The following is a 23,971-nucleotide window of genomic DNA, read 5'->3' as shown; positions in this document are numbered from 1 at the left end:
GCCTGGCTTGTATATGACAAATCTGTTGCATTAACTCCCAGGGTAGACTGGGAGCGTGAATGTTTGTGGAGCGACAAATTACACATCAGAGCTTTATTTAACATTCCCTACATGGCTACAAGCAATGAACTATTAAGACGTCAAATCGAAGAACAGCTCGACCTGCAATCCTGCATGCAAAAGATGTGAAAATAATGGGAGAGGCTTAGGAAAACGGAAAAAGGAATCAGGATCCTGGTGATGCTGCAATCAAAGCGATGCCCCTCTGGAGCAAGTATTAGTATTGCAGTGGCGCTAACATGGTTGTTCCCAGTTTTGTCAGTACTGTGTGCCTATACGTTTACTTATCCAATAGTTAGTCTGGGATCGCACTATAGCAGCCCCTGAACAGATGAATGGCTCCCTGGGTTGACAAACAATTCTCTCTTGTTCCCTGAATGGGGGTCTGTTGTGTTTCACGGGTTGTGAATGTGCTACACACAATGTGGTAGTTAAAAAGTAACAGGACACTAGATTTATCAGGGCTCAAAATCTGGGTGTGTGACAAGTATTATTATATACAGTCTGCCTTTTTTAATAATGTCTTTATTCATCACTCATGGACTGTGCCGACATACAGTAGAGTTTCTTCCATAACCAGTACATTACTTTACATTTACCGCCCTATTTGAAATATTTTTCAAATTATCTCTATACACTGTATCTCAGAAAATAAAAGCACCTCTTTTTAGCCTTTCTCGTTCTCCTACTTGGTTTTTGTGTTGCAAGCCTTTTGATTCAACTCATGCAGTTTGTGAGCATCAGTAATAAGGGAAGTATAACCTTGATCGTGCTATGAATATATGCACTATTAAATGTTTTAAATGAACTCTTTATTTAAGGTGACACAGGTCACATGAACCGTTCCTGCAGCGCCAGCAGACCCTGATAATTGGAACTCTTCTTCCACAAGTGATTACCCGTGACCTGCGGTGTTTAGCAGGTTGGGATGCAGTTTTTTTTTTTCCTCGTTCATGAAGTAGTCTAACCAATCACTGGATGACAACTGTGATTGAAGGGGATCAAAGGAGATGTGACAGACGGAAGCTGATCAGCCTCATTGCACCATTCGCCTTCTAAGTGTCCAAGGAAACCCAGTGGTCACTGGTTTTACTCAGGCATGTAGTTTTCTCTCCACGGCTTTTTCATCCCAGCCCAATTGACCCTATTCCTCGACTTGCTCTGGCCCACCTCTGCTACAACCAGGTCATTGTCTTGATGACAAGTACCACGTCCTGTTGAGTGAAGTGGCTGGAGGCATTACTCCAGGTCTGAATAGAGGGTAGCCATCGATACACAGACAGCCCGCGTGTCCAGACAATGAAAATGCCACTCTGAACAAGCTCTGATTAAATAGGTGGTGATTGAAGTTTTTCTACAGACAGGGGAGGATAACTATATATATTTTCCCAGAGGTGGAGGTTTGCCTTGAAATCACTCTTTGGGTTTATTTTTTTTTCTTTTTGGTGGGTCTAACATCTCTCTGTTTTCATCTTTGCTATTCTGCATTTTTATACCCTACCACAATTCTCCACAATGTCCGTCCCAACAAGGAGGAGGAGTAAGTCGAGCATCTCGCAGTAGAGCTCATTAGTTTCAATACTGCACCGTGGGACTTAGTGATGCACAAAGAATAGCATATAAATACGACGCTACACACTTTACTTTCTTCATGTAGATATCACCAAGGACTAGAAATGCCTTGTGAGAGTGTCACATTTTGTGGAAGTTAAAGTAAAGAGTCTTGCATTGTGCACCTGTCACGGGCGCTCTGATCGCAGATGCAGCAGGGTAGTAGGAGGCAGGCACATTGTGCACATCAAAAACAATCAGTAGCGCCACAGCCAGAGCTGGGATGCCACTGTCCCATGCTGCTCACTAGCAGTGTGTCCCTCATCGTGTTATCATCATCATCATCACCACCTTCACAAGTTGAAAGATTCCGCATTCCACAGCTACTGCACCAGCTTGACGGACGGCCTTCTGCTGCTTCTTCCTTTTCCATTATCATCATTAACCACCACCAAGTTATGAGCATGTGTGTGTGTGTGACTATCTAAATATATGGTATGATTTTCAGCGTTGCGTTGTCTGAAGCCGTCTCTTGTCTACATTGTATAAAGCAGCTTTCCGTCTGAGCTTGTCTGAGTTACTTGTGATTGATGTGTAAAATTGGACTGTTTTTGCTCCCATATATTCCTGAGGCGGGAGATCTGAGTAGGTTTCGTTTTCCCCTGCCTCCAGAGGCACACAAAGTGTTTCATGTTCTTGTGGGTTGGAGTCAAACGGAGTACTACACATGAAGGCACACACTGCAGGTTGCAATAGATTGATCTGCTCCTTTCTGCTTGTTTTGTGTGCTGTCTGTATTTTTATTTATTTTTTTTTGCGGATGTGTATTGTGGCGAGTGTGAAACTTGCAGCCTGTGATGAATTGCCACTGCGGTGGAGACAAATGTGGACGTCGAGGAGCGTTGGTTTTGCTCAGAAATTTGTGCTGCCTCTCCGCTCTGTGTAATGATGAAGAACTAGGCACAGATCAGCCAGAGGAGAAAACGCCGCGGTTACGAATGAGCACAGAAACAAAGCACAGAAATGCACACGTGGAGGCGGGCATGCAGGGAAGTGGGCCATGATGTATCCACTGTGTATGTGTGTGTGTGTTACTGCATGCGTAGTCCCAACTTGGGCTGGGGTTTAGATCCAACCACAGCCCCGTCACCCTGGGGATCCTCTGGCCTCAATACTGGAACTTCAGTGTAGACGTTGGTTTTCGGTGAGGGACTGCAAACCGTGGAGCTGAGCGCAGGCGTTCGGAGCTGTTTGGAGCAGAAAGCCCACAGTGGCGCTGCTGGCGCCACGTTTGCCCCCGTCGTAAAGTGCGAGGCTGCTGCTGCTGCTGTTGACAGATGATGACTGTCGGACTCTTTCAGTCCAACAGTGTTGAGCATCATGTCTTATCTGACTGCAGCGTTTTAGAGCTGGTCAGGAATGTCCTTGTTAAATGCTTTTTGTACGTAAACATAAGTGCATCAAACCCGGTTGGTGTTAAAGTATGTTTAGCCATTTTGCATTTGGATCGCATATCTTATTCCAGGCACTTGTCATTTCTATCAGGTGTAATTAATAAACATACTTCCAGTGTGTATTCACGGTCGGGTTGTGATGACTACAAACTGGTCTTTGATCATCACACACAGTCAATCATTGTGTGCTAGGCAAAGACACTGAGGGGTTTTCTCATGCTACATTTATTTATACTTCAAAATATTTAAATATGTTGCAGACATTATGGGTCAGTGCAGTATTTTTGCCCTAAATAAGCTTCATTAAACATTGATTTATTAAAGCTGTTGCACCTGATTTTATTAGTTAAAGATGTTCCTCATGAAGTGGCTGCAGTTCAGGGTTTTTTTCCATTAAGGAAGCGTGTGTTGATTGATGATCACCTCTGAAACCTCCCACAGGGTACTGCATACCTTCAGCTACTGTAACGTTGTAATTTTAGTTTGCATCGTGTCTCTGTTTAACCAGTTGTAAAGAATGTGATTGTGGCTTGTGTGTGTTCTAAGCCATCTTTGTCAAAGTACCGAAGGTTCCAAATGTTATTAATATAGGGTGCGATGACCTTTGGCCCAGTAAAGTGCAGCATCATACTCTGTGCGTGCACATGTGTGCGTGTTTGTTAGTTTTCCACAGGGAAATGTATGTATTTGTAAAAACTGCACCTCTGTAATCAGAACAATGTCTTCCTAGCCTTCACGACAATCAGCAGTGGTACCCAGCAGTAACATGCGATGCTACTGTATAGTTTGGCATCTTTGAAGCTACTGTAATACATCATATTAAAGTAAAATAACATTTTAACAACATATTAACCATAACTTAAGATACTGTGTAGCCACGTGTTGCTTCTACACCTAAATGTATTTTAATTGTGCTGCTTTTTTACTATATCTATATCTTTTACTATATCCACACACACACACACACACACACACACACACACACACACACACACACACACACACACACACACACACACACACACACACACACACACACACACACACACACACAGTCACTTGAACCTCCACTGTGAGAATGAGCGTACAAATGTAATAAAACCACCCCTGTGATTTGACTGTATCATGTAGCTTTTAATGGTAGCGTGTCAGCAGTTATGCAGATGTGAAAGGCTGTTTGTCATTGAACTCCCGTCACTCACAAAGACCTCACATTCTATAGGCAACACTGACTGAATAGCAAGCACACACACTGACATTTGCATGAGGACCACAATATAATCTTTTTTATTGAGAGTGTATATTGTACCCGAACATTCCCATATACCCACTATCCATTTTCCTTCTCTTCTACTAGAGGCTTTTCTCTTCAAATCACTAGTCAGGTCAGTCTTTATGCCCCCTGTGTCAGGGCCAGGTTTTCAGCTACACCAACAGAGAGTATGAATTATATGTAATCTCTAAAACTTTTTCCCTTTCTGGAATGTATCTGCAATCATCTTTGTCCCTTGCTTCTACGAAAGAAGGAGCTAATATTTTCAGTCAGAAGTAAAATACGTTCTGTGAAATGCTAAATTGTCAGTTTGAATGATTCGTTTTGGGTCTGTCACTCTGTTGCTGCTTATTTTCCTTCATAATGTAAGTCAATTAAAAAATGCTCTTGACCTGTAGCCTACAATAAAGTAGACATACGTGGGTTAAAATGAAATGTGGTAGTTAAGTGAATTAAGTAAATTATTCATTGTCTGCTGTTGTTAATTTCAAATACTTGCAATCAGCTTTGGGCACCACACCACCAAAAGAGACAGCATTTAATCTGATTTGGATTTTGCCTTTGTCTCCTACCATCCCCTCATCCCTTTTCCTTTCCTCGGTTTTTCAGAGAATGATGAGACAGGTGTGATGGATAGTTTGCTGGAAGCCCTACAGTCAGGAGCTGCATTCAGAGACCGCAGGAAAAGAGTGCCAAGGCCCAGAGGTGAGTCTCATTTTCTCTAACCTACATGTGATCGCAAACAAGTAGGCACACATACAGTCTAATACTGATATGTCCTGCATAACCTCAGGACAATGTATGGGCATCATACTGTAAGAAAGCCTACTGCTCTTACAGTAACTGGATGCCTAATTACAGTACTTGTATTCAAAGTCTGAGTGCACTGAATGTATGCTCTGCTCTGTATGCCTGGGCTTCATAAACTCATTTTTAGAATACACTAGTTCCTTGTTTGTGCACTTGCTTGCTAGCAGCATGATGCCAGAGGATCCACAGCCCGACAACAGTTCTACACTTGTTTGACGTTTGGCTCACAATAAGGCAAAAACATTCAACGTTTTCTTGGCACTTTGAAACCCAAATTTAGGAACTGGGAGGGGGAGTGAAAGCCCAAGCGTATATTGGGAATCCTACACAAGATCTGTGAATGGTTTGAATCAGTTGCAGCAGTAATTGACACCCGGGCTAAATGATGGTTTTCTTCTTAACAAACTTCACTCCACAGCCATTCTTCAGCTGGTGAATGTTTCCTCCTTGTCTTTGCTATCTCTCTTAGTACTGTTTGTGTTAGCCATATTTGTCCACTGCCCTCCTTACAGATAACCGGCAGCAGACAATCAGCCCCAGCTCCTACCGCCAGGTTCTCAGGCCTGTTAACCATGGTAAAGTAAACCAAGCCGCCCGAGCTTCCAGCATGCTCATCTCTGTCTTCTATTTGCTGTTGGAAATCTGCCTTAAAGATCCAATGCATTCAATTCCGATACTTTTTGTGCTGCTTTTCCGTGTGTCCAGTTTGTTATCCCTTTGCCTTTTGGAGCCCAGTGCCTTCTAACAGCGTGAACAGGCTAGAGCTAACCCGTTTGAGGCATCGCTGTGCGCTGGCTGAGAGAAGCAGGGTCAGGATTCTATGTGAGCAGTGTGTGGGCTCCTCTGGCAGCTCCGTTTGATAAGGCTCCTAAATTGTTCAGAAACTGCAGCTTGCTTTGTTCAACTCCTGATTGTAGTTGGTCTGCTTTCACATTTTTAGAAATCATTTAGTCAGGAAGTCATGAATGTCTTCAGCGCCTATGAGTCAAGAGTGCTGGAACGCGGTGGAGAGAATTTAATGTATGTCTGTTGTGAATTTTATGAGATGGAAGTGCGGCGTTAAGATGTGTGCACTAGGATTAGATATGCGAACAAAAGTGTGGGGATGTATAAACAAGTCGTAGCTTGGAGCACTTCGAGCACAGCAAAACGCTGTGTGTCTAAGTGAATGACTTCCTGGGAGTAATGATTGGATGGGATACTAATTATACCAAATTAAATTGCCCTACATTATTCATAGTTGTAAACAGATATTGTACTTAAGATGTTACCAAAATAAACAGCTGCTTTCGTTTCTTGTCAAGGGTTCGCCACAATCATTACTACGGCACTTAAAAAATTACATTGTAACTGTATTACCTCTTATTACGTGTAATTGGAATCCCAGTGGGCTGGGTACAGGCACACATGAATAAAATTATTCACGCTCAGTCCACCCACATCATTGATGGCAATGATAAAGGGCCCTGCGCTGTTGTTCTGCTCTGACTTATCTGAAATTAGATTGGAAGGGGATGAGGGGGAGGGAGATATACAGGGCGGGAGGAAGGAGACAGATAGAGGTGGCAGTAACATAAGAAATGGAGTGAAATGGCGTGAGGAAAAAAGATGGAGCTTGTTGGTAAGGATGAGACTAAGGGATAATGTGTGTGTGTATGGGGGGGGGGGGTGGATATTGGACTATTTCGTCCGTGTGTGTGATCATGAGACAGTCACTGCAAAAAAAAAAAAAAAAAAAAAAAAAAAGCAACCCCAACAACACGCCATTACTCTGTTGTGGTAACGAGAGATTAGAAGAGAAGCAAATTAGTGTGTGAACGAGCTGCTGCTCTGTGTGCGCTCTGAGGAGGCCCCACGGTGCGCCGTGCAGGTACAGTAAGGGGGTCCTGGGAGGTGGCTGGCCCCGCCGCCCCCTGCTGGCAGCTTCAGACACGGCTTTGTTGACTAATAAAGCTCAGGGCCGTAGCTTGTCACTGCAGGCATCACATTCACTGCCAGCCTCCCATAGCAAACACAGCTAATTACTTTTCTCTGCCCAGCCCAAGCACCAGCTCAGCCCTCTCAGTGCCCATTCATCTTAATTTCCCCCTCTCTGCCATCTGCCTCCTAAATAACACTCCTCCTGATTTCCCCACCATGCCATATCCCCACTGTCTTCTTCTATACACTCATGGCCTGACAATGGTCCTCCCCTAACATAATTGCCTTTTATTGGTATGGAGTCTTTCACTTCGCCTTTTCCACTCCTTCTCTCCCATTCCCCTTCCCTTCTCCTCTCCTAAGGAAATCCAGACCTTAATTGCCTTGGGTGCAGTCAGCAGAGTGAGTGAAACCCACAGGATACTCGCAGTTTAGTTGGGAGGTGGTTTAGTCAGAAGCGCAAGCACTTAAACAGCTGCTTTCACTTTTTCACCACTCCACCACCTCATTTTCCCACAGTTTTAAATACCCCTTAATAATTGATCCCAGGGGTGTTGCTACACTCCAGCGGAGCAGCAAAAAGAATTAAAAGAGAAACGTCTGCATCAGAAGATACTGTAATTAGCGGTGAAGGAGGGAGATTTGAATGGTCAATCTGAGCAGGCATGTTGCCATTAAGCTTTCATACCAGGGGGAGACTCGAGTGCAGCAGTCTGTTGTCTGCAGAAACAAATCAGATTGCCAATAGATTGTGCTCCCCATCAGAAGACATTGATGAGACTGTGGAGTAGTTCGATTATGGCCATAGTGGCTCATTGTCATGATGAGTGTGATTGCCATGCAGCTGAAAATGTGATTAAAAGATTCCTGCCTGTTTTCCTCCTCGGTTTCTCTGCCTCCCCTTCCTTCCTGCTCTCCTTCCTCTCTGCCCTCCACTTCCTCGCGTGTTTCTCGGCTTCCTCTGTCTCTCATCTCCTCCACACCCCCAGCCATAAATTGGCTCAGCACACTTTAACATGAGCCAGCAGCTAAGGTGTTTAGCTTGGTCTGCAGTCTCCCTCGGCACACATACACACGCAGCCGTAAAAGTACACAGACACACCCGCAGACTTCAGGGGATGAAGGTAAGCAGGCTTTGCGGTGAATGTGGCCCGGGTTAGGATAAGGCTGCGGGGCTCTGGGGCTCTTCGACACTCTAAATTGGATTGGGCTCCACAGAATGATGGATCGATGCTGGTTAGCCACACAGGTGTAAGAGACTTATTGAATCTATAGCGTAGCCATAGCTTTTTAACTGTGTCCTTCTGCAAACATCTCTCCAGGCACTGTCTGCTCATTTCAGCCTTCTTCGCGAGCCCTCATCACAGACATGCTGATGCCCAGGCGGTGTTGAACAGCGAATACATATGTGGAGGCGAAAGAAAGTGTGTAAGACAGCGCCAGCAGGATGAGGTGCAGAGGGATTCGATATGAGAAGTGTGAGGAGAAACACATAAATGGTTAATTGTCCATAGGAGTAATTAGTTCGCATGCCCTTAATTGCACCTGACCTAACAATTATCATGTGTGATAAAGTCCTGAACTGGAGCTTGAAATAGATGTAAAGGTCACTTCACAGTCTCGCTAACCCCCTTTACTAAATATAAAGGCTTGTTTGTTCTTACTGGTAGTAGAAGGTGTCGAGGTTTTCACCCTAAAGGCAAGCCTGTGGTTATTAGTGATCTTCTGTGTTATGTAATTGCCAAGTCAACTTTATGCCATTTTGTGCTTTACTGTATGTCTCTGATGTGGAGTCTTTGGTTCTCACAGGCAGCTATTCAGTGCAGGCTTTAAATGGCTTTGGTAAAGGTGCAAATGGTAGTAGGATATGACTAATAGGCTTAATTTGAGGCTCAACCCACAGCATCTTTTGAGAGGCTGCGCTGCAGAAAATCATTAAAGGCGGAAGTGCGAGTGGTGTGAAGTTGAAACCAGAGTCAGAAAAGTAGGATAAAACACGAAGTTTGTTTCCTCCCAGCTCTGTGGCCTCAATGTGCTCACATTTTGAGGCAGCGGTGGAAAACGAATGGTAAGACTCGGACTCTGCGCCTTCCTGGGGCTAGGATACTTTGGCTGAATCCTCTGTTGATGCTTGCCTTTCTGATTGAGCCTTTTTTAGACTTTGATACGTGCATTCCACTGCAGGCTACTGTATCCTGTAGACTGACTGTGTGCCTTTCTGTTCCTCTTCCTCGTTTCTGTCCATTCATATTAATGTCGTTTACAACAAACTCCCCATCCATCCACAGATAAAGTTCGTCTGTATTTCATATCTAGCCGGGCTGCTCGAGACATAAGCAGGAAAAAACTAGGGTTATTAATTCATTTCAGTTTTCTAAGGACATTAAACTGAGGACTAAAAGATGTTCTCTTCCCTGGATCTATTTGAATTAATGCAATGCACTGTTGTTTTCAAACTGTAACTCTAGAACCTGATTTATCTGTATTTACACACACACAGCCGGTGTAACTTTTCATTAACGTGACAGATTATCACAAAGGAGCTTCTGTTCCTGAACACAATGTTTTATTTTCGACTTTCTCATACTTAAAAGTATTGGAATGACGCAACCATTAATTAGTGTTTGCTGTGTGTCAGCTGCTGGATGACTGACAGGTCTGACTTGAATGGATGCCTTCATTGTACACCAAGCATAAATAAAGCCCCCTGCCTTTCCTTTACCTTTGACAGGGACTCTACAAGCTCATGCATGCAAAAAAGTTATCCGATTAAATCCTGTGACTTATGATGTGCAAGCAAAAGGTTCTAGGACATTCCTGGGTTGGAGAAACTGGCCATGTTCAAGACCTGGACAGGTGTACCACGCTCTGCATTCATGTCAACAATCATCGGGCCACTCACAGTGGAGTCGCAGTGTCCCATCACTACACTTGATTGGTGGTTTGGATATTTAACAGCCCTTGTAGACAAAGGCACGTCCAGATGGGAGAATGTGCCCTGACCTGCCTCTGTCTAAATTGCTGTGTCTATGGGTGCGTGGGTGCGTGTGCGTGCGCGTGCACGTTTGAGCCTGTGCACACATGCATTGAACAGATGGTGCAAAAAGGGCACCTTAACAAAGAGGCTGGTGTAATTAGCTCCAGTCTGTGTGGTGGAAATTGTGTAATAGTAATTAAGGGCTTTAGAAAGTGATGAAGGAAAGATGCTTTGAAGCCTTTATTCAAGTTCTTCACTGTCTTTTTCCTGGAAAATTCATAAAGGGAATCATTCTGTTACAATAGTCAAATCCTTTAGCCACTTAACAGTTCTTCTTGGGTAGTTAGCGATTAAATGTCCCACACTTTCCTGAAATAAAAAAAAGCTGTAAAACTTGAAGTAGGTGTCCACACCAGGTCTTATTCTGTGTTTATGTTCATCCTCAAAGAACGAAAAGGCCAAAGACTTTGTGTGTCGTCATCGGCTCGTGTCTGCAAAAAGTTAACGTGAAATATGTTTCGTGTTGAAAATTGTTCCACATAAATTACGGTTTTCCGTGTGGCATGCGACTCAGTGTGGTGTCTGCTTTTTGTGCGGGGACACGAATAATGTAAAATGATGTTTAATGGGTCCCACGCGTGTTTAGCAATTCCTGCCTTCTGAATATTCAGAGCCCCTTTCCCTGAAGTGTGCTGAATTTTGATATGTACACACGCTGAACTCTGAGCCAAGGGGGCAGACTTGAAGCTCCTCTAGTAAATATACTCGTGTCCAAAGTGAGCGGCATGAAATGGTGTGTATTTGCTTTGCTGGTTAGAAAGGTCAGCGGGTGGACCCGCGGACAGTTTCCACCTCTCGGCAGTGCTCCATGTCACTCTGATGTACATCGGGCGTTTCCAGCCAGCTCCTAAGCCGATCAGGCTGCTCCGATATCCACTTTTAGCGGGATTATGAGGAGGCTGGGACGTAATGAAGGCCGTGGCTCGTGAAATAGAAAGCGGCGTTCAGCATGTTAAGCCAAGGACCCTAATCGGGCCATTCACACCGGCTCAGGCCCCAAACAGCAAGAGAAGCTGCTAATGCAGGATTACCATTCAGTCGGCTTTTGTGATCCTCCCAATCTTTTCTCTTCACGTGTTCGCCGGCTCCTCGAGCGCCTGCTCGGTAACTCACCTGCTTCGCAAGAGGCCGCAGCAGAAAAGCTTGCAGGTCAATAGGTTGGAGGTGTGCGCGCGATGCAGCTCAGACACTGTGTCTCTCTCCAGCCCCGTCCTCCCATCAGTTTGCTGTATACATTGCCAGAGACCAGGCTCGCACACAGAACTCTAGTTAATAATGCAATGAGAAATGAAGTCATTTTCACCATGGCTTTGTGCTAATTAAATTTTGCAGCAGGCTTATCACCCAGCCACACACATTCCTGGTCCTCCCACATTTACCAACGCCAGCAGCCATATCACATATCCGTCAGGGAGAGAAAGGCACGAGGGAGATGATTATATGAACTCCTGTTGTTATGGGAGGGAAATGAGCGCTATCCCCCTTCATATCTATATCCTCTACAAATAGAAGTGCTTGAGTTCTGTCTCCCTGCCTTTGGTGGAGAAGGTATCATTTCACACATCTCCCCATCCTGCTTATATCATGTCAGACAGTTGTGTTCTTTCCTATTATTTTGTTTGTTTGTTTGTTTGTTTGTTTTTGTCTGTTGGCCCGCTCACTAGTTTTGTGCTCCAGGCTAAGTTTAGCAACAGGTCAAACACTAGTCCTACAGAAGGAGCTACACGTTTCTTTGCAATCATTGTTATGGTTGTCACTAAGCTGCCTTGACTCTGACTTAAAGATGAGCTTAGACACAGTAGGAAAAAAGGGACTATTTGTGATTTGAAATTCCTCTCAGGAATCAGTTTCCTGCTATAACCTGTGAGCAGTCACACATCCAGGTATGATCCTCCATTCCACCGTACTCATACATAAGCAGGAACAATCTGCGAGGTTCCTGCTGTTGATGATTCCCAGGACCACTTTAGTCTGTAGCAATAAAGCGTTCGCTTTCCTCCAAACGGGCTCATCTCTCTCTGCCTCTTTCACTCTGTCATTTTCCCTGCCTCTCCACCTGCTCGGTCTCCTCACTGATCCAGCAGCTGTAAGTGCAGCGATGGGAGTTTCTATGCCGACAGAGCGGGAAGGCCAGCCCTCGGGCAGCAGGATCTGTTTGATGCTGGATTCCCCTTAGAGAGTGGGATTTGGGCTTTGCTGATCTGTGGTTATTCCACCCTTTTATGCCCATAGACTCACTCAGTCACACGTTTGACTCTATACATATCCACATGCATTCGCTGTAGCATTTATAGATGCTCACACACACACACTCACCCCTGTGAACACTTGTAGACGTTCATCCTTGAAGCAAATGGCCACGTATAACTCTGTGGTCTCTAGGCTAAAGAGCTTCATTAGTCTGGCGCTTGCTTTGATTAAGATCCTCAGGGGTACAAATTAGAAAAAAAACAAATCTCAAGTGCCCCTGTGATGTAATGATCACTCTGGGACTGTCTGCGGATGTATGAAAACTTCAGTAGTGTGTTATTTGATCCGTGAGGTGGCAGCTGACATAAGATTTGCTTGTATTTTTTTTTTGGTGAGGATTCTCTCCCAGTGAGCATGACAAAAAGGTGATGTTCAGAGTGTTAAAAGACTAGGTGCATCAACAACCTACAGTAATGAAACATTTTTCCCTTTGTGTGTATAGTTTTGCATGTCCTTGTGCACGTAAGTCACATTACTCAACACATCCGTCCGGGTGTGAATGCATTCATTCACCGCCTCAGTGAGGACGTAAATGTGTGGCGACGTAGTTTGTGCTCGCGCATTGTCTGAGACTGTTTTTCATTCAGGTGGAAATTCCTAGACCTGCTGGCTGCTCCATAATAACCATACTTGACATTTTCCTCTCCCCTAGCTGGTGGAGACTCGCGGATGCTTTCCATTCCAGTTGAACCCATTAAGGCCTTCTCTTCTCTACTACATCCACTGGCCTGTCCTTTGGCTGGGCCCTTCTGAATGTCAAAACCCGCTGTTTAGCATCACAATAAAGCAGATACGGGGCAGAGGAATAAAGGAAAGGAAATGGCTGCTGGCTGGCAAAGGCCATGGACAAAAACTGTTTTAAAATAGTCTGCCTTGCTATTAGAGACGTATAGAGGAGGTGTTTTTAACAGCTTCTGCATTCCTCTCTCTAGAATTTTAAGCTGCTGCACTGTAAATTTTCATTAGCGCCTTCTTTTGGCAGAAAAATTAGAATAGTAACAAAGAAGTATTCCCTATTATAAAGCAGCTGGCTTTACTACAGTATGTATCCACTGTGTAGAAGTGATTCTATACCAGTACATTTGTTGAATTTCTAATATTTTTCCTCCATATTTGATCAGCTCCTGTGCTGCTGCTGACTGCTTTGTTAGACAGGTGTCCCACAGGGTTGTCTCATGCTGTACAAGTCAGCTTTAGTTTAGTTTTTGCCATTGTATTAGCGTTCGAGTAAGATAACATGAATGAGTTGTTAGTTTTAGCACTGCCACATTGGTTTTCATAGGTTGGCCAATGATGAAGCAATGACAACAAACAACCTCATTTCTGTTCGTGGCGGTTGTAAGGTTGTTGTGAGTGTTATTGTTTGATCCACACTGCAGTTACCTGACTGACTGTGAACCAGATGCCTCTTAGCCATATCCATTACCTGTAATTATTTGATCATCTTAAATCCTAATACCTAAGGTGTAGGGAGTTCCAACAGAGATTTAAGCTATAAGCTTTCGAAAACAATTACTTTAAATCTTTATGCATGTTTTGATTAAATTGAAAACTCAATAATCGTGTGTAGCAGACGTCAAGGCTGTGGTGTCTGTGGCTATTCTGGAGTTGTGTACAAACCTGATTATTTTTCTAAACGGGGCAGTAATTAGCTGAGCGAGTTGGAATAATAATTACAATGACACACAAAGAGAAAAGTGGGCTGTCTAAATGTATTTCACAGATAGTTTCTGTCCACACAGTCTGCCAGCCACAAGATATTGTGTGCAATCATAAACACAGTCTATTCAATATGCAGGGACATCTCTTGCCAGAGACAATTATTTATAACATTTCTTTTGATAAACCGTAACATGCACAGAAACGTGCTACTCTGCTTCTGTGGTGTACAATTTTCTGGTATTAGTAGGAAGTGGGAAAGTTGAGCAGGAACGTGAGGCCGGCTGTATTGGTTCTACTGTGTTGTGTAGCTCATTAATCTCACTTTGGGTTCAGTTCATAATGCTGTTTCTGCCGCTGTTAGTCTTGTGGGGAGCTTTTAATGCTGCCAGAACCAAGTCACTTAATTTTTCTTCAAATGCAAAAATAAAGAAGACATGCATATGTTACTGGGTCCCACTTAAACCCTGCCTCATGTTCTTTTTGCTTATGTTTAATATTTAGTTCAGCTTGGAACATAGTAAATTAATTAGTTATAGCATGTTTTTCTTCTAACTCTGATACCCAACACCAATTATTTACACAGCTTTGCTACTGGCTCGCAAGCAGGGATGCGCTGAGATGATCCCCTTGTTGCTTTGTTGCTGTTCCTGCTCAGGCTCATTGTCTTTTGATGACAGTGACACTTTTCTACTTTATCATGTGCATTTTTGGTCTGTGGGCATTTTAACCGCACACGGTACTTTTTAGATTTGTGTTTATTTAAATGTTTCCTTTCAAACTCACAGCTTGCATCTTCGCTTCCCTCTCGTTGCCTTTCATGTGCGCGTTGACCCCTCAGTGCACTGTCTGAACTTGATACCAGGCGGGGAGATCAGAGCTTCTTAATAATGAAACCTCAAATTGCTACAGTGGTTTGAACTGTGCTGTAAAATAAAAACAGCCCATCTAGTGTAGCAGCAGTCTAAATGTATCTTTTATTGTTTTTTTTCGAATCGCAGGAAGTTCACACCACTGTTCAAAAGCGTGTGGCATGATTGTTGAAATAGCGTCAATGTGTAGTTAATCTGCGCAAATAAATAATGGGCACCTCTTAAAGTATTTCACTTAAGCTTTAGTTCAGCCAGAGCTACACGTTTGCACATTATTTATAATTTATTATTACATATTACTTAGGGTCCTTGTATTAGAGCGATATGCAGTCAAAGTAATCAGATTTATATTCCCACAAATATAATAATTGAATTGCATAATGTGAATGTAAATATTATATAATTGCATGCATAATTCCCCGTAGGGCCATGCACTAGAAAATTGTAACAGTTAACATGAGGCTGCTACAGTACAGTACATACTGTAATATGCATACTCTGTTGCGATGACATAATTCTTAGACAGAAATCTGTCTTCAGTGCTTTATAGCATCCTTAATTATGATTAGGTAATAAAAGGTAAGGGACAGAAACAGGGCATTTGGATTTGGTCCTCAGAAGTAAGATTTTGCCTCTTAGCTCTGTGACTTACTGTAGATTAGATTACAAGCAAAAAGCCCAGAACTTCTATTCACTCTGGTTGCAAACACACACACACACACTCAAACACAAACACATGCTTCAAGCCTCGGATATCACCGCACTTATTGTTCTGTTCTTACAGTACAGACAAAGTGTGAATCTGGTCACCGTGCATGGGCTCAGGAGTGTGAGAGGGTTAATGAACAAGGCTTCCAGGCTGACTCCCCGTAAATCATCCATCAGCCTCTCCAGCGAGCTGAGCCTGAGCTCTGACAATGGAAGGTGTTTGGGCCACAGCAGCGAGGACACAATTTATCAGAGAAGTGAGTGATTATGTGTAGAGGGCTGGAGCTAAAAGATGTCCCCATATCGTTTCATGAAACATGCAAAGAGTAGTCAGTGGGTGCCTGTGACAAATGGCTACGAAGACATGGGGGATGAATGACCAGTAAGTTAGTTTAAGTTTAAAAAGAGAAAATTATAAAGGTTCTATCTTTTATGAAGGTTTTTTTTTCTAATGTATTTCAGGATATACATTCTGCACTGTACATGTATTAGCTTGTGATTTCATTTCTTTGCTAATTACTCTAGTCATAGCCTTGTAGCTTATCTCTCCACTCTGTCAGATTTTAAAAATGACTTGCTTGGAAAGAAATGACAAAATGTGGCTTTTTTCATTTTTTTTAATGGATAATTATCTGTCTCAGGTGTTAGAAGGGGGAATGATGAGCACCAAAATAGATCAGGGAAAGAGAAAAGCCTCTGATCTCCCGGCAGTGTAGTGGAATCAAATAATGAAACACTTAACGTTAAACCACTGTGCTTTTTATGTGCAAATTCAGCCTCACACATTGACAGTTCACGCTGGCTCTGTAGATGACTGGTTTGAATCTTACTGTATGTCATCTTTTTTTTTTCTTTTTTAATAGATGTAAGTCATTATTTCCTGTCCTGTCCCAGTTCCCAAGACTGTGCAGGAATAATACTTGAACGATGAAAGGGGGGGTCAAGGAGGTGCCACCTGCTTTAGTAGGCCTAAATGGTCCTCTTTGAAGATCCTAACTGGGATAAATAAATATCAAAAAACACTGACTACAGACTAATTCAGATTTCAGAGATATGGGAATGAAATATAGTGTGCACATCTGTCCCCCTGAAGGTAAACTTGGCTCAGGAGTAGTATAAAGTTAGAATACATGAAGATAGTGCTTGCAGAAGCAACGGGCACTATACTGTATAGTGTTGTGTTAAATATTGTAAGTTCATGACACACTTTCTCGTAAAGTAATGACTTGATGTGGTTTTGTCCGTTTGAGTGGTAGTTGTCCTTGGCAACAGACCTTTTCATCATGTGCCTCATACTATAGCTCAACAGCAGAGCTTATTTTTTTAACCGTGCAGTTTACTGTACCAGCCAACAACCAGATTGTATTCTATCAAAACAAAATGCTTCCAATTCTTTCTTTTGAAAAGGTCAAAGGGTAAGACTTGGAAAATCACACAGAATTTGTGTTATCGCTGTCTCCTCAGAATCCTTTGAGACAGATACTGTGTTTGAAAACCCAGCAGATAAAGGAGCAACTGTACGCGTCCCTCGTGGGTGAGGTACAACAATACGGCCTGTCTTCTGATCATTTGTGTAAACTGAAAACTCAAGGTGAATTGCAGCGCAGTTGTTCGGAGTGTAGCTATTTTGACCTAATGCTCTGTGATATTGTTCCGCGCTGCATAACCACTACTGGAGGTGTTTCTGAGCAGGAAAAACGAACCCAGGCGAAAAGTGAAAACAAATGGAGTAAACAGCGTTAAGAGACAGGTGCCGATTTCACTCTTTTTGTCACGCTCCCCCTGCTCTCTCCGTGGCTTTCGCTGTCGCTCTTTCTCTCCGCTGATGAATTTGCCAGTGATTTATAACAAACGTCAGTGGCAGGCGCAGCAGACTGCTGTTTTGTCCCTGCCAGAGCAAAGTAGAGCCTGAGGTAGGCAGCTCCGCTTATCAATCACAGTCTCTTCCCTTGTCCACTGTCGCTGTCAGTACAAAGTTTAAAGGATTGCCAGCTCCCCGACAGCACAGGTTGTCATGGAAGCAAGCAGGAAGTGACACAACACATTTATGGTTTCATCCTGTTGATGGCAGCCGTCTGTTTCATATATCGACTCCTGGGTGAGAACAGCACCTTCTTGAACTCGCCCGAGTGCCTCTAAACTGGAACTGAGAAGCAGATTTCACAGGTGGCTCGCGCTCATGCGGAGACTCTTGGCTTCTGCTGTCAGCAACACGCTATACAGCTGCTGATCACTGATGCAAAGTGAGCGGTGTTGATTTAAGCGTTTGCGAGGAAGAGCCGTGCTTAATTGTATATTATTTAATACCCTTTACGTGGCATTTACAGACAACAATCACACCCCATTGTTAGTTTATGACAGGCTTTTGCTTAATTACAGATGTATTTAGAAGTTCTGCGCTGGCAAGCACTAATTTGTTAAGTTGTTTTGTCAGCTAAATCGACAGTAGGGTGAGGCTGGTGCGATTTTTGTTTTTAGCCACCAAAGTGAAGCTTTCACTGCAAAATAGCAACAAGTGACCTGAAGCATTAAAGGCTGTGAACTGTGAAAGCCTGTCAGCTCTGTTTGAAGGAAGAAACAGAAACCTGCTGTGTATAGAAACATACTTTTAGAGCATATAAATGAAATAAGCAGGACTTTGAATTGTTGATTCAAATTGATTTTAAACTGTTGGTTTCTTTGCCACAATATATTCTTGATGATTGACATTATGTAGCAAAGACTTGAGAAAACATAAAGTCCATACAGTACGATGTGCAAGTCCGTGTGTGTAAACCTGGTTACAGTGGTTATTCAAGGTGGTGTTAAATAGAAACAGAGACCTTGTCAAATTTAAAATGTCTCCTACTGTAGCAACTATTATATAGAGAGCCACAAAGACAAATGGCACTCACATGCAAACATACAGTATAGATAGATACTGTAGAAGTAGTTGGTTGTTGGGTTTTACTGCTGTGTTGTTAGAAGTTGCGATAGAGTTGCTGATAAAATGCCCACAGTTTAAAATGACTCTCTAACATTGTAATCAGAAACCCAAGGAGCTCCACAAAGCCCTGCTTAAGATGAATAACTCGGGCATCCTGCCGCCTTAGATTAGCTACCTACAGTAACACTGGTGCCCGACCATCTAATCTCCTCTCATTCTGATAGCGTGGTATCCGTTCTGCTCCGCTGGCAACGTCCTGGAGACTTTGTTTTTCCATTTGTTAGCCATGTTTCTCCTTAAGATTCCCGCTCTAAAATACCAGAGAGGCTCTGCACTTTTTGAATAAATAAATCACAGTGTGAATCAAGGGAAACTCAGCAAGTGTGTGTTCAAGATATTTTGCAGCACATTTCATCATTTACCTATCTGTATATGTAACCCAACCACAGAGCTGTTGGCTGTACCTTTTTTCTTTTATTTTGAAACCAGGGTGAAATCTTTTTCACCGTATGCTGTTCAGAAACGACTAGGGAATTCTCATGCTCATATCAAAGTGTTTCCAGAGGACAACATTAATATGTGATTATTGATTGAACGTGTTGTATTTAGAGCCTGTTATTCTAATTGTATAAAGGGATAATACTGTGCTTTATGTGCTCCAATACACACATACTTTTGTGATGTTAAGAGCAATGCTACACAAACTATGGTCAGAGGCCCAGAGCTTGCGGTGGATCTGCGTTTGCTGGCAGTAAAACCTCGGGGTCTCAGTTTGGCCAATAAGTTGTTGTTTTGTGTTTTTTACACTATACAACTTGACTCCCTATCAACTCTGGAGGCAAGGGTCATGCTCCCATACTGTACTTTAGATTCAGACTTGGCAAGTTCTGACTCTTAGTTCCAGGACTAGACTAGAGGGGGGGTGGAGATTGAGAAGTGGCTCAGGTCTAGGCCACCTTCTTGGAGAGCCACATACTGTATATCAGCGGTATCAGCTTTGAGAGGAAATCCAAGAATCCAAAAGCAATAAATAATAGATGCATTGACAGGCTAGCAAGTAACTTCCTCTTATGTGTTTACAGTAAATCACGGACAGCAGAATTTTGAAAGAAAGGGCTGAGTGCGCTCACAACACAGTTTCAAGGCAAAAGGAGCTTGATTGTAAGAAAAACTTGAAAGTGATAAATTTGTACCAGTGGAATACATGTAAATATAGAAGAAAATATAAACCCTGAATTAAACATATTATGGCCAATTACTTTATTTTACGTTAGTTATTTTATCTTACGCAACCTTATGCAACATCAAGCCTATGTGTTACATCGTGTTAAAATGAATGCTTGCCTGTACACGTAGCAGTGAATCTCTAGTATGTTTATTTACTTATCGTCCTTTGAGCCTCATTAGTGGGACAAGTAATAAGAACTGAACTTTATGTGTGATGTTTTTTTTCAAAGCTGCCATTTAACATAACTGTGTATTAAATGTGTTTTAGGTAATTTAATTTTGATTAAATTATCACCTAATGACGAGTTAAGGAGTGAACTCACAAAATCTACCATTTTTAATTAATTTTTAGGACTGGATTAATAAATAAGATTGATCCATGTGTTTTACGGATTGGTGTTAACGAGCAAGTGTAACTCTTACTGAGTAATATATGCCGTCCCTCTGCTGTTTTTGAATTTGTAGTTTTGTCTCAAAACACTGATTGGATGTGCTAATTGCTTGAGGTTTTGGTCATTGCCAGTAATCAGGTCATAATTCTTATCTTCTAATTCTATAGATCAGTGCTAATAAGAAAAGGTAGGACAACATTGTCATAGTAATACCGACGTTATGAGCATTCATTCATTATGATGTTCAGTCTACAGTTGAGAGCGGTAATGCATACTTGTTTCACACAAGATCGAGACGCTACACTAATTTACAGTACTACTGTACAACATAACCATAAGTTGACATGCTATTTGTGTAAATTACAAATCGATGCATTCAAAGCAGGAGTAAAATGGACCATTGTGAAACTCATCCCCTTTTCCTGTTATTATTTCTTACTGAAGAGATTACTTTTTCTCTGGTGAAATATAATAGGCTTCTTTGTTTGTCTGCCTCAGTTGACTAGTAGCTGTCTGTCATCAGAAAAATAATAACAGCAGAGTGGAGAGGCAGATATATAGTGTTCAGAGACAGAGAGGTGCAATATCATGAAAAAAGTGATAATATAAAAATCAGAAGAAGGAAAAATGAGTTCAGATGAGTAAAAATAAAAGAACTAAACAAGTGTAAATTGGCACATTAACAGGAGCAGTTAGGTATAAAAACAGGGACTCTGTAATGGACACGTGTCTTTCAAACACCCATTAATAAGTCTGCCTGTGTGTGCGTATGTGTGTATCCCCCTGGGTTGTGGCTAATCATCAAACAGTGGTGTGAGCCAGAGTTTGCTCATGATAGTCTGCCAGCCGATGTTCATTAAACATTTGGCACGCGACTGGCTGCCTGGACACTAGCTTGTGTGTGTTTGTGTGTGTGTACATATATAAATATATAAAGGTATGGTTGGGGAGATTACAATACAGCTGTCTAAGCTGCTACAGTATCTAGTATGTTGAGAGCTTGAGAAGATCATTGGACACAGTTTGAAACATCTTAGTTGTCAAAATCTTGTAGAGGACCCATTACACTTAGTGGGATGGAGCTGGGTATAAGCACAATGTACAGTATTTGTTGTGTGTGCAAAGGTTTGGGTTTACTTGGATCATCAAAATTGTAGCTGGTACCAACAGCGAGAAATCAGGGTTACAGTAGCTTGTCTGCCACAAATCGAACGCTGCACGCGGGAGGTCGCACCTTTAAGCTTCTTATTTTCTGTTTTGAACTGCCGTAATTTGCCATAACTAACTTACATAACATGGGGATCCATGGACTAAATATTACGAAAATGTTATCTCATGGGTCAAATGATAATGATCAGACGCTGTTTTTCCAATAATTAAATTTGAAAGAGTGCTCCCGAGACTCGAACCCGGGACGAAATACTGTATTTCACAGACACCCTTCTTCACCACTAGGCCAGCTAAGACTGGAAAAGTGGCTGTTCTACAAGAGGTTTTATGACATAGTCAACTACTGTACGATGTTTTAGGACCAAAAGTGGGAGTCACTTGCCACCTACAGGCCAAAAGGACGTAACACACTCTTTCACGCAGTGCATACAAGGCGTTACCGCGGCGGAATCGGAAGCAAACCACGGTGGGGGTAGACACTTTTAACTGCTGCCAGTGTATACAGTAGCGACTTTAATGGCACCATACAGACAGTAGTCGTTGCCTTTGCTGAATCACACTTATTTAGCACCGTACGGTACAGTATGTTTTCCATTCCATCCTATTTAAATGGAGAGAGAAAGGAAAGCTCTTGCCATTCTGCGACTTCTGAGGCAGTAGATGAAATATTGACACTTGTCACTTCGACATTACAAAACGTATAATCACTTTACAGGTCTAATGTGAATGTCTCCTGCTGTGCACTCAGTCCTACCTCAATGTCGCCGAGTGAATAAGCCTCATTCAGATGCGTTCATTAACCCTGTCTACTTCGCACTTGAACGTCTGACACCTCTCGGGTCCTTTTCACAGCGTTCCACTTCTTTGGCTAACACGTGTCACTGCCACATTAAGTTTATTCATTTGTGCGGCACCTTTTGCGCAAAGGTTGTACCTGTGCATGAGAAGAAGAATGAGACCATAAATATGAAATAAAATTGAAATAGTGCAAAAGTCAAGTAGAAAGCAGAATTTAGGTAAAAGATATATTACAAGTCAGTATTTCGGGTCGGATCTAAGAGTTGTTCTGAATAAAAGCTGCATGAGGGGGATCTGTGCTGACCTTCCTTTAAGCCACTTGAAGAGGAATTGTCAGACGTGCGCTTTGGTCTGGTGTTGAGGGTAAAAGGGAGTAAAACGTTGTTGATGTTTTATTGTGAGAGCGGCTGCTGGGGTTATTTCTCCTGGGAGACTCTCTCATGTACACTAGACAACAAGCAGCACTCACTACTTGATTTAAGCTCAAGTACGGAGTCATACATTCAGTCTTTTACCAGTTTCTAATGGGTTACATCCAATATGTAGCAAATCTAGCTTTACTTGGTAGCCTCTTGAGTTTTCATTGCCGTCAGTAGAAGTATTTTGGTTTTCAGCTCTGTATTGGTACTAAAAAAGCAGAACTTTGGATACACTTTTAAACTGTTATGGTCTGTTTTACTAAGTAGTTAAGTTGTAACAAAAAGAGAGACTGTGTGTGTGGGGGGGGCAGCTACAGGAGTGGGTCTTTTGATAGAGATGAATGAGAAGCTGCAGTAGGGATCTGATCGCATGCAGCTTCTGTTGGGCCTGAGGTGATGCAGACTTTGATTTCTGTTTTAGAAGCAAGCTGGTGAATTTCTGGTTTTCATACAGTTCTAGAGTTTAAATTGAGACTTAAACCTGAGATTACATTATAATCTGTTTCTCTTTTTCATTGAGCATGAAACTGGCTAAGAGACACATGCCTCTTCACCCATGTCCACAGTTTAAACTATTGTTTTATCCCCGCAATGCTTTCATGGAAGTCTATTGTCAATTTGAATCGCATCAGGCTCTTGTTGTCTTGTGTTTCAGCTGTCTCGTTTCTCTCTCTCTCTCTCCCTCCCTCTCGTTTTCCATTCCACTCTCTTCCTCCCTCTTTTCATTTCATACACACTGTTAGTACACACTGACGCACACTCTTCCTTCTTCTGTTCCCATGTTGACAGAGATGACAGTTGAAACCACTCCCTAACTGGTTGGCCGTCAAGCACCATTTTGTCCCTGTCATTCAAATGTCTTCACCTGGCTCAGTCTATGTCAGCCCATCTCAAATCATTACCTCTGGGCCAGAGCTGTTCCATTTCAATTTTAGAGTGTGCATTTTTCAGACAAAAAATTCTAATAATATTGTTAACTTCATGTATACATTACTCAGTATCTCGGTAAATTCTGGTTAAAAGGAAGTTAGGGAAAACCTCAAAGACAACAACACAGTAAACAGTAAAAGAATAATATATTTATAAGAATAATACATTTAAACACAATGACAATACGAAGACAGAACAGGCATCTGTAAATATGTTTAAAATACTGTAGCAAAAGAGAACAGGACCTGTAAGGAGATGCTTTACTAAGGTAATGAGACAAAATGCAGTAAAAGACAAATTTGTTTTTACTCTTCTTCTGAGAAATAGTAAAATGTTTAGCTCATTAGGAAACCATGACAGGGAAATGATTGCAGATACTGTACTCTACTGTACTAAAATATTCCAGTTGCAGCTATTTCAGTTTTAATAATTGATCAAAGGTTGATTGTAATTTTTTTTTCTTTTTTTAATATATTTTTTTCAAAATTCACAGAACCAAACAAGGTTTTTTGCTG

At 42.3% G+C, this 23,971-nt stretch overlaps 1 protein-coding gene across 3 annotated transcripts in view; it reads left to right on the top strand.

Annotated features, from left to right (window-relative positions):
• The window catches only part of LOC114852343 (protein diaphanous homolog 3-like), a 110,987-nt gene that overhangs the window by 68,080 nt on the left and 18,936 nt on the right, over positions 1 to 23,971 (top strand). For 2 of the 3 annotated variants that reach the window (XM_055507432.1, XM_055507431.1), the window contains 2 exons: positions 4,948 to 5,043; positions 5,661 to 5,723. In XM_055507432.1, the coding sequence (XP_055363407.1) occupies positions 4,948 to 5,043; positions 5,661 to 5,723 (159 nt within the window). The remainder of the gene's footprint in view (positions 1 to 4,947; positions 5,044 to 5,660; positions 5,724 to 23,971) is intronic. The other variant, XM_055507433.1, reaches the window with a different exon arrangement.

The sequence above is a fragment of the Betta splendens genome, chromosome 3 (assembly GCF_900634795.4).
Source record: "Betta splendens chromosome 3, fBetSpl5.4, whole genome shotgun sequence".
Taxonomy (NCBI): Eukaryota; Metazoa; Chordata; class Actinopteri; order Anabantiformes; family Osphronemidae; genus Betta; species Betta splendens.
This window is presented reverse-complemented; position numbering and strand designations above follow the sequence as displayed.